This window comes from Doryrhamphus excisus, chromosome 18 (assembly GCF_030265055.1).
Source record: "Doryrhamphus excisus isolate RoL2022-K1 chromosome 18, RoL_Dexc_1.0, whole genome shotgun sequence".
Taxonomy (NCBI): Eukaryota; Metazoa; Chordata; class Actinopteri; order Syngnathiformes; family Syngnathidae; genus Doryrhamphus; species Doryrhamphus excisus.
This window is the reverse complement of record NC_080483.1, coordinates 16729076-16749517: the sequence shown is the minus strand read 5'-3', so window position 1 is coordinate 16749517 and position 20442 is coordinate 16729076. Positions and strand designations below refer to the sequence as shown.

The 20442-nt window shown below is 42.2% G+C and overlaps 2 protein-coding genes across 4 annotated transcripts; one reads left to right on the top strand and one right to left on the bottom strand.

Annotated features, from left to right (window-relative positions):
* The first annotated feature begins 10 nt into the window (after window positions 1-10).
* Window positions 11-14242, top strand: pusl1 (pseudouridine synthase like 1). 3 transcript variants are annotated; one of them, XM_058055898.1, is made up of 8 exons: window positions 15-664; window positions 734-794; window positions 995-1182; window positions 4587-4724; window positions 7877-8047; window positions 9497-9551; window positions 9655-9817; window positions 10857-14242. In XM_058055898.1, the coding sequence occupies exons 1-8, from the start codon at window positions 609-611 to the stop codon at window positions 10913-10915; spliced, it is 891 nt and encodes a 296-aa protein (XP_057911881.1). In that variant the 5' UTR covers window positions 15-608; the 3' UTR covers window positions 10916-14242. The 3 variants fall into 3 exon arrangements, with proteins under 3 accessions (XP_057911882.1, XP_057911883.1, XP_057911881.1); XM_058055899.1 differs by lacking the exon at window positions 4587-4724 and having other exon boundaries at window positions 11-664; XM_058055900.1 differs by lacking the exon at window positions 7877-8047 and having other exon boundaries at window positions 13-664.
* On the bottom strand, window positions 11005-20319 carry ddx19b (DEAD-box helicase 19b). The gene is made up of 12 exons (XM_058055897.1): window positions 20081-20319; window positions 19594-19633; window positions 19161-19244; window positions 18296-18431; window positions 18090-18182; window positions 17281-17383; window positions 17038-17152; window positions 16779-16956; window positions 16400-16637; window positions 14077-14239; window positions 13764-13955; window positions 11005-12713 (listed from the first exon to the last, which is right to left on the bottom strand). The coding sequence occupies exons 1-12, from the start codon at window positions 20135-20137 to the stop codon at window positions 12652-12654; spliced, it is 1461 nt and encodes a 486-aa protein (XP_057911880.1). The 5' UTR covers window positions 20138-20319; the 3' UTR covers window positions 11005-12651.
* Between the last annotated feature and the right edge of the window lie 123 nt (window positions 20320-20442).

Sequence of the window (20442 nt, the reverse complement as noted above, 5' to 3'; positions counted from 1 at the left end):
TGAGATGAATAAAGTTTTCTCCAAAGTTCGACACCCCGCCTCAGATTCCAAGGGAATGTTTTGTTGATTTGTCACTTTTGCCTTACATACTAAGCTACTATTCTTACTCTTACTATTACTACTAGTACTATATCCTGCTACCTTTGAAAATATATTGAGTATTATATTCAATATTTCTACAAATTAATACATTGCTACCGAAACAGCATGCACGAGGTCGGAAACTCAAACATAACATTTATGTAACATGAAATGGAAAATGTCCCTAATATACAACCCCCACATGCAATAGCACTGCGCTACGTTATGACGTAATCAAAAAGGGACGTATAAGAACGCCCTCGAACAGTACGATGCTTGAGTATTAACTCAAATTTTTTGTAGCATGCTAACTGCTAGCCATGTTAACGTAACAAGAGTTGCTAGCGGCATGTTTAGCCCGTACTTCCGGACTACAAATGAGAGCGTACCAACACAAAAAGAAGAAGAAGAAGACGAACCGGAAAAGACGAGGACCCGGCACGACCTTTAGAAGGTTTAGTTACCAATAATGTTATTATCGTTATATCTGACTGAAGTATCACGCACAAAAATTATAGAAAGTGATCATGTACAACCGGGCACGTTATCTCATATTTTTCCAATACATTGGAACTAAATACAGGTAGGTTGGTCCTCATAATGACACATGAACTGCTTACCTCCAGTAAAACTGTTTTTGTATTGTTCACAGTGGTGCAGCCAAAGTACCTCCGCATCAGACTTGGGTAAAAGGGGTCCAAGATCACATAGAGGTAACACTCCATCCATTTATTAACAATCATGCAAACTGCAATACAATCCTACTTATTTGATAATTACTTATGTGAATTGTGTGTTATTTGTGTAAGTCTTGCTCACAGTTTCTGGGTCAGCACAGAGCAATGAAAAAGTTCTTGGACACAAATCTTTGCAGCCAAATTCCACAACATGTTACTCTCTCCAATGCATACAGGATGCACTGCAGAGGCTGAGACCAGTCATCCCAGTGTCCCTGTACATCTCCAGTAGGACAGATTCGGGCGTCCATGCCCTTTCTAACTCTGCCCACTTTGATTTTCAACGCAAAAACGACAAGCCGCCGTTTACTGAAGACATCCTGGTTGAGGCTCTCAATTTCCACCTGCGCATGGAACAAATTAGGTAAGTAGTACATACCCTACCAGACTACCTTTCAAATCCTAGTACTGTATTATATAAGACAGTATTTTCTTCTAGACAACTTGTTACCATAAGGGTCTTAATCTTTTTATATGCTGGTCCATTTCATGGGTTGGCAGAGTGCTCCACAGAGGTATGTAATATTATGCGGACATTGAACTGTTTAAAAGTATACTTTACAAGCTTTTCATGAAATCTGAGCCAACAAAAATATCTAAATGTAAAACTAAGTGACATATTCAAACCAGAAAAGTAAGTCACAGAAGTTGACATTTTAAAATGAACATCCATAACATACAATAAAATGCAATAATAGATCATGTTAAAGGGAACCTATTGTGCTTTTTCCATTTTTTCTGTCCTATAAATGTAGTTACAATGTTGTATTCTGGTTTTAAACCATGCCAAAGTTTCAGATAATGAGGTTGCACATTTGGAAGTGAGCCCTGAAAGAAGTTTGGGATGGCTCAAAACAATCGGTTTCAAAAGGCGTGGTAACACGGACCCTTTGTGACATCACAGAGGGGCGGACTTCCTTATATGGTTCATAGTTAGGAAGCACTTTGGGTGTGTGACCAATCACAGCAGAGTGGGTGGAACAAATGAAAACAGACCGTTTTGGCAGGATGCACAAGTGAAAGGAAATACAAAATTCTAGGAATTTCACAAATAATTGTAAATTCTGGGATGCTCTACAGAGGCTGAAGTTTAAAAAAAAACATTTTTGAAAAAGAGGGGTCATCCTATATTCAGGGCCGTCTTATTACCAGATCAAACTGGTAATTATTGCTGGGCACGAGTGCGACTGTAGAAATAGGTAAGTCAGACATTGGCAACCAACAGAGAGCTGAGAGCCTGAAGCAGAACGAGCCAATCGGAAAAGAGACGGAAGAGAGAAGCAGGAAAGGACAAGCGAGGGAAGCTCCCTGCGTCCCCATCACCATCCCGCTAATCCTCAAACCTGTAGAGAGAAGGTTAGAGAGGATTATCTCCACTCTGCTTTTTGCTCCGCAGTATCCATTAACGCTCCCATATGCGGTGCACTAGCTTAGCTGAATGGAAACGACCTAAACTTTGTGATGAACGCAGCTTTTCACAACTTCCATGAGTCTGTTTCATGTTTAAATATATATATTGAGCTTAATATCAATAGTTTACTTATAGCGTATACTGTTTATGTCAATACATAGTGTATTTGTATAGTGTTTGTTTGAATGCTAAGGAGGAACCAAATTTGGTTCCGGAGCTGCAAAAAATTCTAGATAAATATAAAAAACTGCAGCAGGTTCCATTAGAAAACATATAGGTGACCTGCCCCCCACCCCTCGTTGTAACCTAGTTTCTCCCATTGGTCATACACTGGCAACACACATGTATATGTATCTCTGTGTACAGAAATAGGGCTGCACGTGCACGTGCGTGTGCATGTATGATGCATAGGGTTGAACAGCATCATTCTCTGCATGTCACCTCCTGCTTACACATGCTTGAATACGCACTCACTGTACACAAGCACATGTGGGACGACACCAATCATACAATGAAACACAACACTAATGCTTATCAGATATGAGACGCCATGTCTGGTCTAAATATCCATAATAGTATCAATCATAGTAAAGGTATTTGTGGCAACCTGTTGTTTATTTTTTTTTTTAAAGTGTGACATTTTTCTATTTATTGTGCAGAGTTTGAATATAAAGCGGAAATGACCTATTCAGTGACATTGAAATACCCCACAAAGAAAGATTCATTGTTCAACGCGGCTCAAGCCGATATCAAAAGCGACAGACGCCTAAATGTCAGGCGCGGGAACTGTCCAGCATCTCCCCCCCGCTGGAGGCACATCAAAGCGACTCTCACCGTGAAGTGATGCTAAATATTTGAGCGTAAGCGCTTAGCTCCTCTGGGCTTTCTTGCACTCTGACAATGGCGGCGCTTTTGTGTAAAAGCTGCATCGTTGGCATTTTAGACAAAGACTCCTGCACTGTTTTTATGGCTGCCAGTTGAAAATGAGAGCACAACACAAGCGGGGAGAAAATGGATGCTTTAGTTAATATGAAGCGTTAGCCTTGGTGGTGGTGTGAAGGAGGAGAATGCTGATCTTTGGTGAACTCAGTGGTGGTGGACTTTGGCTCAGAATGAAATATTTTAGGATGGGCGACCACGGCGATGACTTGACCTAACTTTACATCTGCCTGGCTGCCTGCCACAATATAATTTGGACCGCCACATACATGTGGCACTGCCGGTTTTCATACATAAGTAGACTGAGGAGGAGGGATCGGTGTTCCCAATGTAGCTTCTTCATCACTTCATGCTCAAAGACTAGGTGGGACACAGTCAGACTAGATAGGACAGCTCTAGTCTAAGAGCTTGCCGTAAGATCCTCTAAACGAGGAGGCAGGTCCACACAGGATTGGTTGGCTCGTTAGTGATGTCAAATGGAGTGGGGCATCCGGGTGGTCTCACCTTCATTAGCATCCCATTTAGATGGACATCATGACATCCTTTAGAGGATAAATAGATTGGATCTTGCCAATCTTGTACCAGGCTCTCATGCTGGTGTTGTCCTACCTAGTCTTTTAGCATGAACTGATGAAGGCCGCTTCACACACGTAGTGTTTGACATGCTAACGACTGGCCTGGCGTGCATATTACCTTTGCAGTTCTATTTTTTTAGACAATGCTGATTTTAAGGGGGCTGCACGGTGTACGAGTGGTTGGCATGCAGACCAGAGTTCAATTCCCGGGTTTTCCCCGGGTACTCCGGTTTACTCCCACATTCCAAAAACACGCTAGGTTAATTGGCCACTCCAAATTGTCCATAGGTATGAATGTGAGTGTGAATGGTTGTTTGTCTATATGTGCCCTGGGATTGGCTGGCCACCAGTCCAGGGTGTACCCCGCCTCTGGCCCCAAGACAGCTGGGATAGGCTCCAGCACGCCTGCAACCCTTGTGAGGATAAGCGGTAGAAAATGAATGAATGTACTTTAAGGGCCACCTTAGGTTCATTAATTCATTCATTTTCAACCGCTTTTTCGTCACGAGGGTCGCGGGGGTGCTGGAGCCTATCCCAGCTGTCTTCGGGCGAGAGGTAGCATGTTTTTGGAATGTGGGAGGAAACCCACGCATGCACGGGGAGAACATGCAAACTCCACACAGAGATGGCCGAGGGTGGAATTGAACCCTGGTCTCTGAGCTGTGAGGTCTGCGCGCTAACCACTGGTCCGCCGTGCCGCCCCCCACCTTAAGGTTATCTTATCAATTCCACTATTCTGATAATGCACATGTTCTGATTAAATGTCTATAGTTGTATTCCAGTGTATGTAAGTAAGTAAGCAAGTACTGACTCTAAAATGTGTCCCCCCCCCCCCCCTGCCAGTGTCACCCGTGCCTATCGAGTGCCAGATGATTTTCACGCCCGTTACTGTGCACTGTCCCGGACTTATGTCTACCGCATCGCCCTGGGTTCTCATCTTCCCCTCGTGGAACGCGACATGTGCTGGAATCTCCGCCACACGTGAGTTAGCATACATGCTGAACATTGTGTGATGTTTTTGATTCCCTTTCATACAGAAACTGAGCTGAAAGTCTGAGCTCAATTTATCACACACACAGCCCCCCCCCCCCCTCACCCCCCCTCGATACATTCCCAACAAGCCTTGCAGAAACAATAGAATGTTAGACACATGAATAATCCACATGTGCCCAGTCGTAACTGCAAATTAGGGCCAGTCGAGTTGGACGTTTTATCTGAGCTGACACTCCAAACACAAACAAAGGACAGAAAGAGTCGAAGGGAACAATACTAGACGTGGGGGCCAGAAAAGAGATGGACTTATTGGCCAGACTCAGTGCTGCTTACATGATGTTCTCTTGGTTGTGATTGGAAGGAGGAGCGTGAAGAAACACATTTCAGGGAGAACATACTGTAGGAGCATTTGTCCTCTTATTTTTTTTTTTTAGGGAGCGGGGAAAAGTAGGCCAAGATAAGCTGCGGGCTCATATGCATGCAGAGCAACACCCACACTCTCTCTCTTTCTCTCTCTCTCTCTCTCTCCTGCTCAGCCTTCCCCTCCTTCCTCTGGCTGGCATATTTGCATCATTATTCTTTCTCACAGTTTCAGCATCCGCCTTAGCCTTCCACCCGTGAGCATCCCCGCCTGCCTCGCTTTCATCTGCTCCTCCGTCGTCATCAAGAAATATTCTCAACGCAGGTGACACATTGTTGCCTCCGCCGAGTAAGAAAGCGCACTTGAGAGCTATTGTTCGGTATGGTTGCGTTTGAAACGACACATTTTTTTCCCACCATTTCAATCGCAATGAGCCCATTCCTTCTGCACCACATGCTAAATTACGAACAGACAAGTCGTGATGGAGTGACCCGCCAAAATAGTTCCCATTAAAACACTCTCCCCGGACATGGTAGTAGCCCTCCAACACGCTACCATTTTTTATTTTAGTTGTTTAAGTCATGATAGTGTGGCCCCCCTGCCCCAGAATCAAAAATAGTATGATCCAGTCAACTTACACCATTCACCCCGAACCAGGAAGTAGCTAGGAAATGACAAAAGAAGACTTTTTTCTTCTCTTTTGTTGTTTACTTTAACAAACAATCCGGTAATTAGCATAGCAACCGATCATCACATGACCTTCGTTTTGGGTTTGTTAACAAAATGGTGGCAACCTGAAACGGGTCGATCAATCGGTGATTCATTGGAAACTTATTAACAATTCAGTGCTAATGAGCTCTTAAGAGGTACGGATGTTTAACCATTCATTGAGTCACATTAGGCTGCATGGTGGACAAGTGGTTAGTATTACGGCACACAGCTAGGAGACCTGGGTTCAATTCCCCGCTCGGGTTTGCATGTTTGCATGTTCTCCCCGTGCATGCGTGGGTTTTCTCCGGGTACTCCGGTTTCCTCCCCGCATTCCAAAAACATGCTAGGTTCCAAATTGTCCATACTAGGTATGAATGTGAGTGTGAATGGTTGTTTGTCTATATGTGCCCTGGGATTGGCTGGCCATCAGTCCAGGGTGGACCCCGCCTCTCGCCCCAAGACAGCTGGGATAGGCTCCAGCACGCCCGCGACCTTGGTGAGGATAAGCGGTAGAAAATGAATGAATGACATTAGAATCTGAGCATTTCCGTCATCGTTAATGCTCCCCTCTAAATGTCAAAAAAAGGAAATACAATATATCAAAACTAAAAATGAATACTATTGAAAATAAGAATAATACATTAAGTGAGCCCTCCACTCTCTGCATTCATCATCTTGTGTTACCAATTTTAAATTAACACGTTATGCGTTTAATTACTGCGACACCCCCCCTTACATTCTTCTTTGCGCTCTCTCTTTCTATCAGATCATATTTTAGACTTGACATTCGCCGGGAAAGCAGACGTCGGCACTTCCTCCATCCCTCCCTCGCTTAATCGACATGCTTTACTTTGTCACGTGGCGTTGTGTCTCAGAAGTACGTTCCAGTTAACCAATGAATTATTCCACTGTGAGTGCCGGAACATGGACACTCTTGGGTGCTAGACTTGCTACAGTGGAAACTCTACAGTCAAATCCAACTGCAGGTATTTTACTAATAGTTTAGTACACTATAAGTGCAGTATACTACTACTGTTTAGTGCACTATATACAGTAGATGAAAGTAAGTCATCTCCCTAAGCCCAGAGTCCTGAACTAAACACGGTGAAGTAGTATTTCACTGTTATGCTGAAGAAAAAACTGAATGAAAGGCCAACAAAGCTTCAAGATAAAATATGTCATATCTATATATATGTCATATATATCATCCAGATTTGACTGCACAGCCAAAATGTTTGGGTTTGAATCTGGACCTCTCCATGTGGAGTTTATATGTCCAGTACCGGCATGGTACGTCTCCATGGGTGTAAATGTAGACCGAAATCTGCATCTCCTTTACAGTCACTTGAATCAAGTATTATTTACATGTTATCATTGTATTGTACTTATGTTAAATAGATTAATTTATTGAAGTGAAATTCAGGTACAATATGTGGAATACTACTCTTTGGTTACTGCAGTTCCACATTTTTGGTTACTGGATAGGTTATTGTGTTTGACGTACGTATATTTACATTTATTCTGGACAGCAACTGCCACTTTTTATGTTTTTACATTCTTATTCCTTATTTTATTTTTATTTTTTTACTTTCTATAAAATGCACTGTGGAGTTGCACTCAAATTTCAGAATCATTATGATCCTTGTATTGCTTACAATGATCATAATGATTCTGATTATACAGGATCTCTACAAATATTGACAAATATTTCTACAGGATTTTTAAAAATTAAAAAAAAACAAAAAACCTTAAACTATATTAGGAAAGCAGGAAGTGAACAAATGTAACAGTTACTGATTGTAAAAGTACCAGATGGAGGGGTAGGATTTAATAAGCTTTGCTTCTTCCTACTCCTTTCGGACATGTGGAACTGGGAACTGATTATGGGATGCACTCAATTGGAATCTGATGCATGTTCAAATGAAATAAAACCATTACCATTACCATTACCATTACTGATTACATATGATGGAACCGCACTTGATTGGACATGTGACCATGGTACAACAAATACTGGACCGGTATGAACGTCTTTTTTTTGTGTGTGTGTGTGTGTGTTTGGCATCAGAGAGCTTGACGTCGGCGCCATGAGCGAGGCGGCCGCCACGTTTGTCGGGACTCACGACTTCAGCAGCTTCCGGGCGATCAACTCTGACGTAGCTTTTAAAAGCCCTGTAAAAACGCTGGATGTGGTCGGGATCGAACCCAGGAAGGCATTCATATGCGAGCACTTCCACAGGTAGGACATGTTGAACTACGCACGCCACTAATTGCGTCTGTCTGACAGATGTTTTTTTTTTCTTACTTAACTCATAGGAGTCAATCTAATGATTGATATAACAGCTGCTGGAATAAAAAGCGGAGTGTGTGCATGCTGTTCAGGCCTTAGGAATTTATTCCTATATATTATTTCTCAATCTTAAAGCAATTTGAGCTGAAGATCTGTTGAATTTTTTACACTTCTACTGTTGACGTCTGTATTGCACATTCACCAAACTAATGGATGTACAGCTGATGTGATTGTATGGCATGTAGGTTAACGCTTTCATCAATAAGCATTCCAAATACCGTAATCTACCACAGGGATGTGGGGAAGGGCGGCTCAGGGAGGGAGACAGGGATTACACATTCAAGGGGGTTAAATACCACTTTGCTAGATATTATTTACCTCGAAATTATAGCCGACAATATGATCAAATGGAGGCTGGTCCGCCATGACATGTATTTGACTCTTTTCAGTGGCATGACCGCTCGGGCCGAGCCTATTTCATGGCTGCCTTGGCGGTTAAGCTGCCATTGTTTTTTTCATGAGGGTCACTATTCTGAGTTACGGCGGTAAAAGAAGAAACTGAGCGGTGAATTATTGAAAAGCTAAAGGGTGATTTAAATTTTTGATCCTGAAACAGAGGTTGCGGTTTGTAGAGGTTGCCTTTCCTGACAGACATTCGCCTGTGCGTGGATGATCGATACCTTTGGTTCATGGATTCTATTATTGGGATTGGGACTGAATTGTTAGCATAGCAAAAAAAACATGCAGATATTGAAATTAAGATGTAAAAAGAAAACATGGGAGATACTTCAGTGTACATGAGCTGCTACAATCTATCAATATACTCTATGTCACATAGAATTACTAAATTTGCATTTGACCTTAATCTTCGCTTGCCCCATCCCAAAAAAAAAAAAATCTAAAAGTCAGTCAGTTTTGGAATGAGGCATAAAATTGCCAAAGACAGGCGGCGGTCGCAGATGCCAACTTTTCCTATATGCATGTCAAATAATCCAGTTGGGTTTAAGCCGCATTGGCGTACTAAGCGTGACATTTGAACGAATATGTAGCCAAATGTCTAAACAATGATGCCACAAAATAACACAAAAAATGGTTGTTTTGCATGAAAATAAATTTTTTTTGTATATACACCAACATAAAATTGCCCCAAACATAATCTTTTCTATTGTGGAGTGGCATCATCACCTCTGAGTCGAGTTAATGTGCCTCATTCACTTTTTAAATCATGGCTAATTATACCTCCTTGAACTCACCACTGCCACAAATAGATTGCAGCCCTGCGGTAACCACTGATATTGTTTAATGAATACTTCATTACTATCCTAGTAAAGGCTGATTTTCATTGCATTGTGTATACAGGTGTTGTATTTTTATATGCATCCATATTGTTTCTTGCAGAGACGTTCCATTGTGGGAGCTGACCTTCCAAAGCAAATCTTTCCTATATAAGCAGGTATGTTCAAAGACCTTCTGTTGTTGCAGGAAACAATAACATTGATTTCATACTATCCCCCATTGTAATAATAATTACAATAAACGCCACGTGGTCGTTGTAGGTGCGCAGAATGACAGGGGCCCTGGTGGCCGTGGGACAGGGGAGGCTCACGCTTCCCAAACTGAAAGAGATTATGGAGGCTCGCGACTCGTTGGCTTACCCTTCGACCATGACCGCTCCGGCCCGGGGCCTCTTCCTCACCAGGGTGAACTACAACGAGTCGGGTAAGCGAGTGGCTATATTGTGTTATGCTATGTTTTCATATAGCAGACGCTGATCATTGGCGTTCCATGAGGTACTGGTGACATTATGGCTCCTTTGGCATCAGATTATAAGATCTTATTCCATATGAAATTGCTATAATAAATTAAAAATAGGGGAGGGGGGCCCATACAACTACCGACAACTCTAGTCTAGTGTAAATTTCTGCAGATATCACTGAGCACCAATGGTTCAAAGCCCCCCAGAACTCACCCAAAGTCCGATAGGTAACACTTCTGAACTGTAACTATGACAAATTGGACTCATTGTAAACAAAATTAAATTATAAAATGCATGTTTCTAATGGAAGTACAAAGGACTTTTTTGTCTTCCAAGGACCCGAAAGGTTGGACATTTTGAATCGGACCCTGCAAAAAAAAATAACTAGGCATCAAACTGAATTTTACAACTAATATTATCTATAGTTAAGCCTGATCTTTGACTTACAGCCCCGAAAAACAGTGACATCACTCAGTCAAAGGGGCATTTAGAGTGTCAATATAATAAAAATATTGTACAGTAAATACTAGGGGTGTCATGAGACGTCAATACATGAGAAAGAGACAAGATTTGAACATTACTTTTAAGAAGAGTACAATAAAAAATTTAAAAATAAAAATATATGCAACACTGTGTGCATGCTAGCAGCCCCGCCTCCACCCACTGAGACAAAGAGACCGTATGACTCTCTCCATTCATGCTGTTGTTCTATGGAACAAACGTGCTAAGATGCTAAGATGCAGCTTTAGCTTTATTCCTGCCTGATCGGAGGCGATAGACGAGGAAAACAGCCAGCAAAATTAGAGTTAATTTATTGTGATTAACTAATTCATTCATTATTGTCCCAGGCCTAGTGTCATATTTTACACACTCCTAGTACATAGTCATTATTAAAGGCAGAACTATTGGGATTGTAGGAGGTTGTACAAGTAGTACATAATTCTTTGGTCCAATAGCGTACATGCAAGTGTCCCCCTTAAAGCCACTGATTTGTTCCATCAGATCTCCTCCTGTCACCACGAACATCAGCATCCACACCTTCCATTGGAGTCGACGAGTAACACAACTCATGTTTACATTTGAAACCTTTGTTGGTTCATACCGAATTCCTTCCGACTCACACAAGTAAAAAGGACGATGGCAAGAGATGAACATTTACATGTTTTTAATTCATACATGACTTGTCCATGAATGCAGCCTCGCTACAAGTCGGCCATTGACAAAACCCGCTCGGAGCCTACCTTGTTTCAAACAGGACACGTTAAGCCTAACCTCGGATTTTGCGTCTCTCCCTAATATCAAAACAAGGTTTACAACATGTGGAGTGTTAACACTAGCTAGCACAAACTGCTGTCCGACAGTGAGCGGTATACCGTGTAGAAAGTGCACAGGCGCACATGCTCGCTCTACGTGTACATCCAAATAAAAACAGCAGACCTAAAAAGGTTTTCCATAGATAATCCATATCGCCTTCCAATTTGGCTGCATCTACTTCCTGTGCGCTGTCCGTAAACAGTCCATAGAATAAAAGTGTACCACCACTGGCAGTTGTGTCAGTGCCGATGGGGGTCGGATGAGGTTTTTTTTTGACGTTCCAGGAGAACAAATTAAAACCCACATAATACACACAGTCAATGTTTTGTTTTGAATTGCTGTCCATCAAAGTTGAATCTCATGAGGAATGTTTTTTTTTTTTTTTTTGCACTTCTCAGAAGCGACCCTATCAATAAATCAGTCACGCTATTTATTTGACCCTACGATTGTGTACACAAGTACACGTCTATTGTAGTAACACAGCGATGATTGGCGTAGGTCCTCAAGTCAATTCAGCATTTGGTTTAAGAGGATTCAATACGGAAAAATATCAAGTCTTACTCAGCACGTTAAGCCCAATATTTTTGGATTATCGATAACAAAATCATATGTGTATATATAATGCACTTGAGGAAGGCTTTGTGTATTTATCTCACTCACAACCATTAAGTGTGCAGTCTGCATGAATGAGAACAAACCACAGCTCAAGTCCGACCCTGATTGAGGAGACTCAAACAAGAGAAAAACAAATCAGGTCCAAATTCGGAAGGAATCAAAGCATTATGTGGCAAATGTTTAAAAAAAAAAAGATGAAGTCTAAAAGCTACCGCCGCGCATCCCAAATTGTTTTAAAACACTATAAATAAATGAAGGAGGCAGACGTGCCGTTGATGCGGAGTTATGTGGTATCTCTATCGGCAGCCATTTTTGCCATTTGGCTAAGCACCCTGAAAGCTAAAAGTTGAGGTTAATTTGAAAATTCATTTCTGTCATGTGAGTACAGGTATACACCGAGTTTGCATAGACCCTTCAAGCATCACCGTCGTCATCCAAAATGTTGCAACAGCATACCCAACTTCACCCTTTCTTACTGGCTGTGGAAGCGGCCATACATTCACTTGGCTCGTTCAATCAAATCAACAGCCTTGTTTTTTTGTTTTCTGTTCTGGTCGGGAATCTCGACTGTTTGACGTGTACAAGATGAGTCGCATTTTAAACATCACAACTCAAAGCTTTATTTCAAGAAGTAAAAGAGTGAAATGGGGTATGTTTCATTTACAAAATCATGTGTTTCACTCAAGTCCCTGTCTCCTGTGTGTGTAAACATGTGCAATATTTGTAGTTGTCCTTGTTTGTTTGTTTTTTTCTTTGACAGCTTTAAAAAAAAAAAAAAGCAACACTAAAAACCTAAAACGTAGCATAGAGAAGCGTTACAGTCCTTGGAGAGCACAGAAGTAGTCCCGTCTTCAGCCACTTGTTTTATTTAGCTGGCGATTTTCTCGATTTCATCCAGGTCGTGTGTGTCTAGCTTCTCAATTTTCTTATCTGCAATAACAGACAAGCACAATTGGACATATGTTAGGTTTCCTAAAAATGAATTATATTTTATTGCTGAATAATAATAACATAATGGTGTCCTATACCTGTATAACCTAACCCAGAGGTGGGCAAACTTTTTGACCCATGGGCCGCACTGAGTTAACGAAATTGTGTGGGGGGCCAGAACATATATTTAACACACACAATTTTACACTTGGCGGCACGGCGGTCGAGTGGTTAGCGCGCAGACATCACAGCTAGGAGACCGGGGTTCAATTCCACCCTCGGGCATCTCTGTGTGGAGTTTGCATGTTCTCCCCGTGCATGCGTGGGCTTTCTCCGGGTACTCCGGTTTCCTCCCACATTCCAAAAACATGCTAGGTTAATTGGTGACTCCAAATTGTCCATAGGTATGAATGTGAGTGTGAATGGTTGTTTGTCTATATGTGCCCTGTGATTGGCTGGCGACCAGTTCAGGGTGTACCCCGCCTCTCGCCCGAAGACAGCTGGGATAGGCTCCAGCACCCCCACGACCCTCGTGAGGATAAGCGGTAGAAAATGAATGAATGAATGAATTTTACACTTATAATTCTAACAGTCCGCCTTGAATTATTTGTCTAATTTTAAGTAAATACTATCAGCTATATGTTCTCATTTCCCTTTTTTGAGGAGCACTTTAAACATCAAACCACATCAAACTACGAAATTGAATTTTACAGTTTTGTTGTTTGTTTGTTTGTTTTTTAATAAGACATCCGACTTGAAAGTCATTTTGCCAGCTGGTATGTTAAAAGTTGAAATACTTAAAGCAACTGGCGGGCCGGATTCAAACGCTTGGTGGGCCGCATGTGGCCCCCGGGCCGTAGTTTGCCCACCCCTGACCTAACCCCCACTTTAACTTGGATGTGAATGTTTGTATTCTGTTACTTGAAGATGTGTTAGAACTTGGAGTAATTCCATGATGTATGTAACAAGGGTACAGTATGCCCTGTTCTTTGGCCACAGGACCTCTCCTTTCTCTCCAAGCAGTAAAAAAGTAACGAAGGTAACACTTACTAAAATGCTCTTGGATCCGGTTGAGGATGTTCATACTCATCCTGCTGTCCACCATGTTGATGGCCAGCCCTCTTTTGCCGAATCGGCCCGTGCGGCCAATCCTGTGCAGATACGTCTCGTTGTCTGGGTTGCCATCTCGGTCCACTGGCAAGTCGAAATTGATCACCACCGATACTTGCTCGACATCGATTCCTAAAGCACAACATGGAAAGTGAAGAATTTAACAGTATAACAGTGAAAACGCATCCATTCAAAATTTGCATCTACTTTTTCCATCAATTTTTTAAAGTGTTTTTTTTTTTTTATTCCTCACCTCGAGCGCAGACATTTGTAGTAACAAGGACCTTCTCCTTTCCATCTCGGAATCGTTCAATGACTGCAGCCCTCTGCTCCACCTGCATCTCCCCGCTAAGCAGCGCCACCTGGTGGTTCTCTCTGGAAAGTTCCCCTGCCAGCCAGCCAGCAGTCTTCCTTGTCTGCGTCACACAGAAAAAAAAATAGTGTTAGCACTTTGCTAACCAGTTTGGACATTTGTCCAATAAAAAGGCCTTCTTTGAAATATAAACTGATGCAAGTGAAAAAGAAAAAAAAACATTTAAATTGTTCAGTATTGGCAACGGCTTTCACTGTAGAAGCAAGTCATATCATGTCAATTCCCGATACATCAATCTGACCTATAGGTAGTCGTGCATATTAGTGTAGGCCAGGGGTGGGCAAACTTTTTGACTGGCGGGCCGCATTGATTTAACAAAATTGACGAGGGGCCAGACTCGATATTTTACACGTAAGAGGCCACATGGAATGATTGAATGATTACAAATTTCCCCACTGAGGGACAAATTAAGGCATATCTTAAAATATCTTAATTGTATCTGTAAAAGTGTCATGCAATCTGCTTTATGGGCACTTTGAGATCATTTATTGGATGTAAAGTGCAGGGCTCTACGTTAAAAACAAAAATTACTTGCCCATGGGGAATCCTTAAGGTGAGAACTACTTGCCCGAACTTGCCCCATGTAAAATGAAAAGACTGCCATAATGATATCATATATCAATATATGCTGATAATTCATCAGATAATAGTACTGATGCATTGTATTTGGAGGAATGTCTGAAAATTTGTGGAGATGTATGTTAACATGGCAAGCCATGCTACCTTACACATGGTAGTCGTAGTAAGCAGTGATATTTATTTAAGTTGTACACCTCAATGAAACATTTGACACATTTGTGTACTAGTAAAGTGTTTTTAGAAAGAAATGCTCAGAAAAAATGCTCAATGGTCAAACAATAATTTGTGAAGCAAAGGTGAGAAAAATACACAGAGAAATGAAACCGCTAGGTTTTGTAGCTTGTGCAAAATCAGCACTTGGTATTGGCTGTAATGGGTGGTGTTTCATTGTGACCACTTCAAATTGTCACAGCAATGTGATTCACTCACCTAATTGCCATCATTTGATTTGCTGCCGCTAATAAAATACTTGTTTAGGAGGCACTGTTTCATCACTTTTTGGTGTTTTCCTTCAGAAGTTGTTGAAGAATTAGACGATGTTGGCAGGGACGCCATGATAGATGTTTTCCTAGTAAAACGATCGCTGATTGGTTGATCGCGAACAAGAACGGGTGTGGGTAAAACGCGGATTGTGGATTACGGACCGCGGTCTAAATAAACGATTCTGATTGGTCCATTTCAAGATTTGCAAGGATTGGTTTGCAAATTACCACCGGAATTACGCAGTCCGAGTTTTACCAACACCCAACAAGAACCGCTTTAAAAAAAACTCTTGGCAGTACGGCATGCTAAAGTGCACTTGCCCGACGGGAATATTAATGATTGGATTTACTTGCCCGAATTTTGTTTTAACTTGCCCCGGGCCATCGGTACAACGTTATTGTCGAGCCCTGAAGTGCATTATAAATTTATGATAATAAATGCATTATTATTTATATTATTATTATTTATTATTATTAATTGTATTATTATTATTATTATTATATGCTTGTGTCCCTTTTTTCAAGAGCACTTTGTAAATAACAGACCACATCAAATAACGAAATTATTGTATCTGTAAAAGTGTCATGCAATCTGCTATAGGTGCACTTTGAGATCATTTATTTGATGTCAAGTGCGTTATCAATTTATAATAAGAAGAATAAATTTATTATTTATTATTATTATGTGCTTGTGTCCCTTTTTTCAGGAGCACTTTGTAAACAACAGGCTGCATCAAATAACAAAATTGATAAAACAGCCAAACCGTGAAAATGTCGTCTCAAGCCATGATGCCAGCTTGTATGTTGACTTTAAATGAAATGCTTTGGAAAGAACGGGCGGGCCGTATTCAAACACTTGGCGGGCCGGATGTGGCCCCCGGGCCGTAGTTTGCCCACCCCTGGTGTAGGCGGTGAGTTGGATTTAATTTTAACACTTCATTGAGCACCTTGAGCCTCGCCCCGTTATGCCCATTGTTGAAGTCAATGGGTCAGTTTTTCCTCATACCTACTGTTGCAGACTACCGTAATCCCTCGTTTACTGCGGTTAATTGGTTCCAGACCCGACTGTGATGAGTGTGAATAGAGGGACGGAAACAAGGAAACCGCTTGTCTGAATTCAAAAGTGCTGGCGTGTCACTCACATGACAAAAGATCATGGCCTGGGCGATGGTGATGGCGCCGTAGATGTTACACAGGGCTTCAAACTTCTCCTCCTTGCTGTTGCACAACACATAGTACTGTTTGATAGTATCCAGCGTCTCTTCCTCTCGCTTCAGTTTGATGATGTTGGGGTCAGGCACGATGCTCTTGGCGAAGTCCCACACCGTCTCCTCAAATGTGGCTGAGAACAACAACATCTGGCAGTTATTGGGCAGCATCCTGTGTGGCAGGGGACAGAAAAGCGTCACATGCTTTTATTTTTAAAGGCTTTTTCCACTTCAAATTCAATTGTTTTTAGTTTGCATTCTAGACCGTAAAAGGTTCCACTTGGAACTGATTAAAAAAAAAAAGTATTCCCACCTCTTGATGCGGATACTGTGGTCTTTGTGACCCTGCGTTGCAATCATGACGTCAGCCTCGTCCAGCACAAACACACGAATCTTCTTGGGATCTATGAACTTCAACTTGCTGCACCAATCCAACATAGTGCCAGGGGTGCCAATGACTATCTGTTCCTGCAGCTTCATGCCTCGCTGCACTGCAACGTTCCAAGGGATAACAAGGCATAAGTGAGATGTCAAGACATGAGGAAAAACAACAGAGTGGGAAAAAGGCTTACGTTTATTTCCTCGGATGGCATAGACTAACTTCACCTCCGGATAGTGTTTGCCCATCTGCTCGATGACTTTGCCGGTCTGAAGGGCCAGTTCATAGGTGGGTGACAAACACAGGCACTGATGGTGGAAAAGGGGTTTGAAGGTTTAATGAACATCAAAGTCTCAAGACTCGCTTGCAGAAAAGCAGGTCACACATTGACTAATCTTGAAAATTAGATATCTATTAAAGTCACAAAAAAACCTACCTGGGGATACTTGTAGTCTGGATTAACATGGCTGAGCATGGCGAGGACAAAGGCGGCCGTTTTTCCTGTTCCTGACTGGGACTGGGCAATCAGATTCTGTGGACTAAGCAAAAAGATAAAGAAAAAGTTGTATCAAAATAACACAATTAGCCAGGATGTGGTGAGCAGCACTCTTATTTTGAAGGCCGGAATTGTTACATGCCTCCCCTCCTTACTTCACTCAGAACTTGCACATTTCATTTCATTTTCTACCGCTTTTTCCTCACGAGGGTCGCGGGGGTGCTGGAGCCTATCCCAGCTGTCTTCGGGCGAGAGGCACCAGCCAATCACAGGGCACATATAGACAAACAACCATTCACACTCACATTCATACCTATGGACAATTTGGAGTCGCCAATTAACCTAGCATGTTTTTGGAATGTGGGAGGAAACCGGAGTACCCGGAGAAAACCCACGCATGCACGGGGAGAACATGCAAACTCCACACAGAGATGCCCGAGGGTGGAATTGAACCCTGGTCTCCTAGCTGTGAGGTCTGCGCGCTAACCACTAGACCGCCGTGCCGCCCTTGCACAAAATCAGCGGGCATAAAAGGCTCGATTGCATGAACAAGTGGTAAAACACACTCATACAGCCCAACTAGCATGCTCTGCTAAACCTTGTGATGACATGCTGCCACAATAACAGCATTTCATTCACAATTTCCACAAGATTACGCGTTTTATTGGCCAATTCCGTGATTCCATTAATGTGTAATTCATAGGGCTCAATAAAGGTAACAATGAGTCTTGCGTGATATTAATACTCACGGTTCAGCCAGCATCATGGGTAAGGCTGTCTCCTGGATTTTGGATGGCCGGTTAAAACCCATACCATAGACTCCTTGAAGGAGCTGCGGTTTGCTGCACACAGAAAAATGAATCAACTCATTATAGTCAACATCCATATGTTTGCAGATTATTCATTATTTATACATCAAGTTATAATCAATGAGAAATAGGAGATGTACACTTACAGCCGTAACTCCTCAAATGATTTCACAGAGAAGAGCGGAGAGTTAGGATCCTTTTGAAGGACTTCTACTTGATTAGTGTTGTTGACAAGATTACTTCGGATCAGTTTGTTCAACAACGACTGGGCTGCTTTGTCCTCTGGGGAAACAAACAGAAACAAAAAAGAATCCAATTAGCCAATTGGGTGTAAATTCTGGGAAGTTGTTCTAAAATGCCAACTGTGATGACGCTGCTTCTACGGTACCCATGACACTGCTTTTCTGTCTATTATCTTGCTGCTGCCCGCCCTATGTTATGGCTGGGAAAATTTAAAAGCTATTGCATCACCCATCTTCAATGCCACTTGTCCTCAGAGTGGCGAGGGTAAGCTGGAGCCTATCCCAGCTGACTTTGGATGAGAGTCTGGGTACACCCTGGACTGGCCAGTCCATGTAAATGGCCTTGTTGGCCCTGATTTGTTCTTTGGGCAACTTTTATGTACAAATTTAACAGCTCATACTCCAAAGGAAGCTGCACGGTGATTGAGTGGTTAGCACAACTAGGAGACCCGAGTTCGATTCCACTCTCAGGCATCTCTGTGTGGATTGGAGTTTGCATGTTCTAACCGTGCGTGGTTTTCTCCGGGTACTCCGGTTTCCTCCCACATTCCAAAAACATGCTAGGTTAATTAGGACTCCAAATTGTCCATAGGTATGAATGAGAGTGTGAATGGTTGTTTGTGCCCTGTGATTGGCTGGCAACAAGTCCAGGGTGTACCCCGTCTCTCTCGAATACTCCAAATGAGATACCCAGGTTCAGAAGACCATACAAAAGAAATCGAGGAAATCCGAAAGAAACAAAACAGTTGCAGCAGTCAAGTAAGCTCACCATTTTCATCATCATCTGCAGTCTTCTTATCACCTGCAGCCTCCGACTTTGCAGCTGCGCTCTCTGCTGACAGTAAAGATGTGCCTGCATTGACAGAGTAGTACATTTAATGACAATCCTACTTGTAACGTCCAAAACAGTAAATGAAATAAATGCAGTGGGAAAATGCTGTAATCAAATCAGCAGTGCAAGATTTAAAAAAATAGATGGAAAATAAAAACATTGCAAACTAGCTACTGATTTATGTAGTTGTTGTTGTTGCGTTATGTGATTGCAACATTCTTGTTTGCAGGTTTTCCACATTTAATTTCTTTTATAGTGTGTTTTTGGATAATTGTTGCTACTCGTTTGCCCCAATCGGCCACCGTACAATAATCACAAGCATGTTTAATGTGAGCAGAGGTGTCTCAGCAGCTTTGCCAACTGCACATACCGTTTTCCCCAGGCTTCTCTTTTAATTGAAGGTTGCCCATCTGCAAAGAAAGAACTGATGAGAAAATGTACACATGTGCTGTAGCAACAAAATTAAGTTTTTAAAGTCCTGACGAACACAAACAAATGCTTGACACGTAACACTTGACAAGCACAAACTAAGCAGCAACCAGAACGTTGACTTATTCAGCTTAGCTATTTTGGAGCCTCTTGCATCATCACTTGCCGGCCAGCTAAAGCTGCCCCAATGAATTACCGCGAAAGCTCACATTGCTAAGCTAGCAAGGCGCTTGGTACGCATCCTGTCTTTACAAGCGAATTCGGCGCAGGCTGTATTCAAACTTTCCAGTGAAAGCGGATATGTAGAGGAACAATGTATCCACTCTCTAAATGTGACAAATAAAATGTAAGCAACATTGATTTATCAAGGCCAGGCCCGAGACCACAACACGTCTAAATGCTAGCATGAGGCTAACTAGCATATTTACCGATTCCGCCGCAGCCTCTTGCTCGTCCACTGCCTGGGCCCAGGAGTCTGAAGCCATTATCTCTTCTCTTCGTATTATTGTTTAAAAAAAACTCAAATGTGAAAACTGTCTCAAAGAAACAATACAAAAGATAGCAATGTGAAGTGTTCTTCACAATGGCGTGTGGATACTACTGATGGACCTTTCGTGAACGATTCGGCGCCTACAGTCTGTTCCTTGAAGACTACGACAGAGACCGGCCCTGTGACGGCATTGGGCTGTTTTTCTGTTAAAGGCGCACGTCATTGATCATATCGGCGGTGCCGGATGTGGCGACACTGAGCAGAAGGTGGAGTTGCACACTGTTTAAAATGTAAAATATA

Excerpts from the sequence above, each read along its gene's own strand:
- pusl1 (XM_058055898.1), top strand. The coding sequence starts at position 609 with ATGTACAACCGGGCACGTTATCTCATATTTTTCCAATACATTGGAACT. Across the intron at positions 795-994 it reads GGGTCCAAGATCACATAGAG|GATGCACTGCAGAGGCTGAG; the intron begins GTAACACTCCAT and ends CAATGCATACAG. Across the intron at positions 4,725-7,876 it reads TGCTGGAATCTCCGCCACAC|AGAGCTTGACGTCGGCGCCA; the intron begins GTGAGTTAGCAT and ends GTTTGGCATCAG.
- ddx19b (XM_058055897.1), bottom strand. The coding sequence starts at position 20,137 with ATGGCTTCAGACTCCTGGGCCCAGGCAGTGGACGAGCAAGAGGCTGCG. Across the intron at positions 17,384-18,089 it reads CCCATGATGCTGGCTGAACC|TCCACAGAATCTGATTGCCC; the intron begins GTGAGTATTAAT and ends CTTTTTGCTTAG. Across the intron at positions 16,638-16,778 it reads CACAGTATCCGCATCAAGAG|GATGCTGCCCAATAACTGCC; the intron begins GTGGGAATACTT and ends CCTGCCACACAG.